This window comes from Ipomoea triloba, chromosome 1 (assembly GCF_003576645.1).
Source record: "Ipomoea triloba cultivar NCNSP0323 chromosome 1, ASM357664v1".
Lineage (NCBI taxonomy): Eukaryota > Viridiplantae > Streptophyta > Magnoliopsida > Solanales > Convolvulaceae > Ipomoea > Ipomoea triloba.
The window spans coordinates 11667375-11673950 of record NC_044916.1 but is presented as its reverse complement, the minus strand read 5'-3'; the positions used below and the strand labels follow the sequence as shown (position 1 = coordinate 11673950).

Below are 6576 nucleotides of genomic sequence, written 5' to 3'. Positions count from 1 at the left end.
TCCAATCCCACCGTCCAATGCTGAGAGTAGGATGAAATTGAATTTCAAAAACAGAGAGAGCGAGAAGAAGCCTACTCGCTCTCAATCTCTTTTTCTCCTTCATTTTCTTCCAAAAATCTCTTCTTTTTTATCTTTCGGCCCGCAGATTTGCATAAGCCTTAGTGTGTGCGTCTTTGTGGCGGCAAAGATCGAGTTTTGGAATTTGTTTTTTGAATCTGAGCTGCGCTTGATGACGAGTTTTTTTTCTAATGGAGTTTGGATTTTCTAAAACGGTTTAGAATCTGAATGGTTTGAGTTCTGGAGGGGAAAGTTTGGTTCTCGTAGGATAAAATAAAGAAGAAGAATTAGGCTTAATTTTTTCTGGTTTTGATTTTTGAATGGGAACAACAAGTGAGGGAGGAGATTTCCCTCCAATGGAGATGGCTTCTTCGGCTGTGGATTTACCGGCAAAGAAGCTGGCAAGGCAGCTGGATTTTACAGGGTTCGGCGGCGGAGGTGCATCGCCGGCGGCCGTTTTGCCGGACCAGCCGCCGCTCACGGCGAAGCCAAGCCAGCAGATGCTGCAGAAACCTTCTATGCGATTTTTGTGAGTCTCCTTAGTCAGGCAGGCTTTAACTCTTTAATCCAAAAAACATTTCAAAAATTTTCAAAGATCAGAAAAGATCTAATCTTTGAAGGCACGTGCAATGCTCTGGGAATTTAAGGGCTCTATCAATTGATGCTTGTAGGCTTGCTCCCTTTAATCAGTTATAAATAATTGAAGTACAGTGAACATAGAATATGCAAGTTTAGAGGTTTTTATGATGAGAGTTTTGTTGCTTGTAGATTTCTTATTCTATGAACATTAGTTCAAGTGTCTGAAGGAAAATGTGGGGAAGTTTCAGGGGAGGGAGTGAAATGAATGTTATGTGCACTCTTCCTGCAGGCACTGAAAATTTTATCCATTGTTTCTTTGGTTTATTGGCAAAAAAAATGTGCATGGTGGCATGGTACAAGTGAAAATACCAGATCAATTTGGTTTAACTATTAGTATTTAGTATTTAGTATACAGCTTTTGTAGATTGACTCTTACTGGTGCCTTTCTATCTTTTTTCTAGGAAACCAGAATCCCCCAGAGCAAGGTCGAGACAAAATGCTAGTGAAGTAAAAGACGGTACTCCGAAAAAGCAAAAGCAGTGTAACTGTAAACACTCTAGATGTTTGAAGTTGTAAGCTTTTGGCTCTCATCATGCGCTTTCTTTCATTAATGAACTGCTGATAAATTTGGTTATCACATTGAATGAAATAAGGAAAGCCTTTACTTTGTAGATTATAATGGTTCAAGTTGGTAAGGCCTAAATGCTTGGTTGAATATTAAAGTTTTTCTTGGGTGATTAATTTATGTTTCTGGAACAAGGAAGGAATGAAGTAAAGCTTATGGATTTATTAGGAATTTTAATATTTGAACAGCTATCTAGTATTGGCTTCATTCATTTGGTGCTTAATATGGAGCTGCTGATTTTCTATATTTATTTCAATATATTGGCAAGCTAAATGCATTGATGCAAGTGAAATACTAGGACTAGTAAAATCTGAAACACATAGGGCGCCCATGGATATTCTCATATGCAATCAATTAAGATATGTTTCTCATTGAATATTAGTTAAATGAGCGGTTGAACTGTTTCGAACACACTACTCTCATTGGACCCTTGCCTCTTCGGTTGAGATTTCTGTGGTTGGAGTGATAGATTGCTCCAACTGCTCTTCCAAACACACCTTAACGTATGGAGACACTGTTCATTAGTTGATCACTTTTGGCTCCTGTTTTTCATATTTTGGTAAAGAAAACTATTATATACACTGCTAACAGAGTTTTGACGAATGACAACTATGGACCAACCTCCTTGATTCTCATCTGAAATAGTCACTAAAATTTTTATAACTATATTCTCTGTATTAGTTGTTATGAACTTATGGTAGTAATGTCAGTCATATGATTTTATTTTCCTTTCCTTTTTTTTTGTTTGTTTTCTTGGCTATGGATCAGGTATTGTGAATGCTTTGCGTCTGGCATATATTGTGATGGGTGCAACTGTGTAAATTGTCACAATAATATAGAAAATGAAGCTGCCAAGCGAGAAGCTGTTGAAGCAATTTTGGAGCGTAATCCAAATGCATTCAGGCCTAAGATTGCTAGCAGTCCCCTTGGAGTTCGTGATAAGGTAATCTCAAAACCATTGTGACTTTGTAGTGTATAAATTGTACGAATTCTTATTACTGCTATGTTGAATTGTTGATGGTCTTCGATTATGTAATACTTAGGACGAAGCTCGTGATGGGCTAATCCTAGGAAAACATAACAAAGGATGCCACTGCAAGAAGTCGGGATGCCTTAAAAAGTACTGTGAGTGTTTCCAAGCCAACATCCTTTGTTCTGAAAATTGTAAATGCTTGGATTGCAAAAATTTTGAAGGAGGTGAAGAGAGGCGGGCTCTCTTTCATGGAGATCATGCCAATAATGTGGCATATCTGCAGCAGGCAGCAAATGCTGCCATAACTGGTGCCATTGGAGCCTCCGGCTATGGATCTCCTCCGGTGAACAAGAAACGGAAGTGCCAGGAGCTCTATTTTGGGTCAATGACAAAAAACCCTGTACACGAACTCGGGCAGTTTCTGCAGGTGATTAAAAGCGGTCTTCTGAACTTTGAAATATGTTCAATTGGATTAACTGGTTGAATGGCCGATGCATTTTACAGCAAGCTTGGTGAAATTGTGAAATTCTGATTGTTTTTTATGGTTTTCTATTGTCCCTTGATGTTTTTATAGCCCAACCATATCAAATCTTTTGTACCGCCCTCTAAGGTATCTTCAATTCCTGCTGCTCATGTTGGAAAGGCAGCGGCTCTGGGCCATTCCAAATTTACTTACAGGTACAAGAATATTTCCTCAGTGTACGTTTACTTCTTTTCGGTAAACTCACTATCTGCATTGCTGCCGAAGGTCCCTGTTAGCAGACGTAATCCAACCGCTCGATATGAAGGACCTTTGCTCGGTATTGGTCTATTATTCAAGGGAAGCTGCCAAGATACTTGCAGGTAGATTCATAATACTTAGATCTTTCGCCCCTTATCTCATTTAAGGGTTATAAGTACTTTAGAGTGCCTGATTACATTGATCACACTTTTCTTTTATCTCTATTGTTCTCATAATCTCCTAGGTTCCTGTTCCAAAAAATCTTCTTGCACTTTGAGATTCTTTAGATTGAGAAGGCTAATTTGCTTCTAAATTGTGATGTCTTTTTTCTTTTTTGAGTACTATTTACTCTGTTACAATGTAGTATCTATTCATAGCTACTTTCTCAACCAAATGAAGCATAAAAAGCCAATATCGCCTCCACTGAGGCTCGAACCTACCCCTCCCATGTGGGGGTGCAACCGGGTGCCACTAGACCACAAGGTCTTTGGCCTCTAAATTGTGATGTCTAGCGATAAGAAATCAGCTAATATGATCAATGTGTTAAGCATTTTCTCTTCCAAATTAAGGGACCTCTTGCAAGTTCCTATGTCGGTGCTAGAACAATATATATATATATATATTCCATATGAAATGCCCCCTTCTAAACCAAATGGTTATACCTTACAGGACAATACAAAATTATTATTAAGCATTTTTTACTAAGGTTGTCTTGGTTAATTTTGTTGGTCTTGGTGCTTATTCTTTTCACGTATCAGCAAAGATTTTCTTATAATGACCACGGATTTGCAATTTCTAATACTTCCAGATGAAACGAAAGCAAGAGAAAAGCAGGCACGGGAGTGGAAAGAAACATCGCTTGCCTCATCATCTCAAGAGCAGTTCGAGAATAAGAAAGATTCTGTTGAGAAGCCTTTGCATGATGATTGTTCTAGTTTGGACCATGTTGAAAAACCAAGCCCGGATGAACCTAATTTGGATGGTTCTGATGTGTCAAAACGGAGGCCAATGTCTCCTGGAACATTAGCACTGATGTGTGATGAAGTTGCTGCTTCCCCTACCGAATTATCAAACCTTGGCTGTAAAACGGCTTCCCAGTCGCTCCACGGGCAAGGTGTGACTGAAGTTTATGCGGAGCAAGAAAGGGTTGTTTTGACAAAGTTCCGCGATTGTCTTAACAAACTCATTACTTTAGGAGAAATAAAAGGCAAGTAAGTTACTACATGAACTTCTGCATTTTCTTGAACTGACAAACCATAAGTAAGCCCTGGACCCTGGAGGCGTTTTCCCTGACATCTTGTGTGCCATCAAGTCCTGTTGTTACATAACATTAAAACTAGAATGGCCATGATAGTTCATTCGCTCATACTTTTCATTCCATTTTAGTCACTACTTTCGTTTAATGTAACTCACCTGATTATTTGACGAACTCCATGTATTGTTCTCCACAGAAACAAGATGTTCTTCAATGGCACGGGCTTCAGTGTCAGTATACCAAAAGGATGTGATCTGCAATGGCACCGCTGTAGCTGAAACACGGAATCTACAGGTACCCCATACCAATGGCGTTGTTACCAAGTCTGCTATTCAACCATTTCAACGTCAGTAAAGAACACCACAAATGAAATGGGTACTATCACGACTGCAGATGCTGGTAATAACCATTTCCTGAACATTCCTTCCTTGGGAGAGATTGGCGATCAAAAGCCCAAAAATTGAATGGCACCTTACAGAGATATAGTTCTGGATTTGCTCAACACTAATGTATCTTGGTAATCTTATTCCACTGTCTATTAGTCCCCATTTGATAGCACTAACCAGTTTCATGCGATTTGCACACTGTTAACTGATAATGTATGAAAATTTTTGTCCTTCTGTTGAAGCACTAGCCTTAGCCTTATGTGCATAAGATGTAATTTTCTAATAATTGTCAGAACTGTCTCAGTTTCAGGTGAAGATATTAACACCCCCCCCCCCCCCCCCCCCCCCCCAAAGGTATTCTTTTTGAATTCATCTCTGCTTCTCTGCCAAAATGAAGCATATATTGCAGTGCCATGTCACATATGATAGTAAAATTTCTGCAAGTAGGATGCATACTTACGATTACAGCAGCCATTATACCCCGGGCCATGATTCATATTGTATTATGGATCACTGATATAAAATTTATTTTTCGTATATTAAAGGTTCATTTTTTAATATTTATTATATTACTTATAAATAAACATTTTAAAATGAATATTTATTTGTGGTCCACAATATAATCTGCTTTATTAAAATTGCCTTGATGGACCAAATCAAATGAAGACCTTAAAAGGCTCATTAAGTAAGAGTTGGTTTTACTATATGAGGAATGTCTGGTCTATGCTTCTGAGTGTGAGAATTGGCTAGTAATCGATATTAATCAATCATTATTGTGTGTTATTTTGTATAATGTACATTTAGTACATAAATAATGAACTTTTAATATATTAAAAATTCATTTTTTCGTTATGGTCCGCATTGCATTGCGTGGATCATAGTTTGCCAGCCTCAACAGTTCAAAACCCCAGTTGACTATGCGAGATCGAATTGCACAAAGTTGACAATTTTTTTGAATCAATGTTACAAACTTGAATTACAAAAGAATAAATCAATTAGTCATACATAACACTTTCCGATTTAAAAAGATACGGAGTAAAATGTTTTATTTGTAGACAATATGATCCCTCCTAATTTAGGATAACACTTCCAACAACATTGAATTAGAATGTAATTCCATGACTTATTAGGCAAGGGAAAAGATACCTCTAAATAACAATTTTGAAACTTGTAAAAAATAAAAATAAATGAACAATTCTATTATGCATACATTTTTATTGGGCAGCATACGGATTTATTTCCATCCGGGCATATTTCTACATACCGAAGGTTGGATCATCAGGCAAACAGTGTCTTAGATACGCGATCTTGTAGCTGAAGATGTCGAAGCAGGTGCACTCTGCATTAAAAGGGTTTACATTATTTTTCTTTTACATATAATAGAAATGAGGATTGATCTTAAGAACTCTGGTGAGAAAATGTCTTAAGCTAAATGGTAAAAATACTCTGAGGTTCACAACACCAGGTATATGGGCGGTTCTTTTACTTCTAGTTTTTCCAGTCTCGATTTACTTTGGCCTACTACTAGTACTACATTGAGTTGGCATGGGAGAAGAGAATAATTCATCGACCAACAAAAAGGTGAAGAGAAGTTACCAATCGGATGCCTTTCAGTGCTCTCTCTTCTAAGAATCTTGATGGCTTGAAGAAGTTACCAATGTTGTACAGTTCTGACCACTTCTTGAGGCTACTGTATATGTGCATGGCACCAACAGTGTCTGCCCAGAAAACAATTCCGCCACTGCCAATGTTAAAATGATTTGTCAGTAGCACTCTAACACTCTTTAACATTGGGCAATCTTATGCTGTCCCACTACCCTGATTTCATAGGACAACTATCTTATCTTCTTTTTTTTTTGTAAAGAAATAATCAAGTAGGAAATAACCTATAGTACACGCTACACTCCCCTCTAGAATTTTGCTTTAATGTTCACCTCTTGTGACATTGATTTTTTTTTTTGGGGGGGGGGGGGGGGCCCC

At 38.0% G+C, this 6576-nt stretch overlaps 2 protein-coding genes across 4 annotated transcripts in view; one reads left to right on the top strand and one right to left on the bottom strand.

Annotated features, from left to right (window-relative positions):
* Positions 1-4905, top strand: LOC116018686 (protein tesmin/TSO1-like CXC 5). Of its 2 annotated transcripts, none has more exons than XM_031258660.1 (8): positions 1-586; positions 1098-1208; positions 2030-2204; positions 2305-2661; positions 2809-2912; positions 2983-3077; positions 3764-4166; positions 4407-4905. In XM_031258660.1, the coding sequence occupies exons 1-8, from the start codon at positions 378-380 to the stop codon at positions 4486-4488; spliced, it is 1536 nt and encodes a 511-aa protein (XP_031114520.1). In that variant the 5' UTR covers positions 1-377; the 3' UTR covers positions 4489-4905. The 2 variants fall into 2 exon arrangements, with proteins under 2 accessions (XP_031114520.1, XP_031114512.1); XM_031258652.1 differs by having other exon boundaries at positions 2-586; positions 3764-4162.
* A 678-nt stretch (positions 4906-5583) lies between these two features.
* Positions 5584-6576, bottom strand: part of LOC116031040 (peroxisomal fatty acid beta-oxidation multifunctional protein AIM1-like) — a 6882-nt gene continuing 5889 nt past the window's right edge. For both annotated transcript variants that reach the window (XM_031273473.1, XM_031273476.1), the window contains 2 exons: positions 6193-6337; positions 5584-5935 (listed from right to left, as the gene is read on the bottom strand). In XM_031273473.1, the coding sequence (XP_031129333.1) occupies positions 5891-5935; positions 6193-6337 (190 nt within the window). In that variant the 3' untranslated portion in view covers positions 5584-5890. The remainder of the gene's footprint in view (positions 5936-6192; positions 6338-6576) is intronic.

Excerpts from the sequence above, each read along its gene's own strand:
- LOC116018686 (XM_031258652.1), top strand. The coding sequence starts at position 378 with ATGGGAACAACAAGTGAGGGAGGAGATTTCCCTCCAATGGAGATGGCT. Across the intron at positions 2,662-2,808 it reads AACTCGGGCAGTTTCTGCAG|CCCAACCATATCAAATCTTT; the intron begins GTGATTAAAAGC and ends ATGTTTTTATAG. Across the intron at positions 2,913-2,982 it reads CATTCCAAATTTACTTACAG|GTCCCTGTTAGCAGACGTAA; the intron begins GTACAAGAATAT and ends TTGCTGCCGAAG.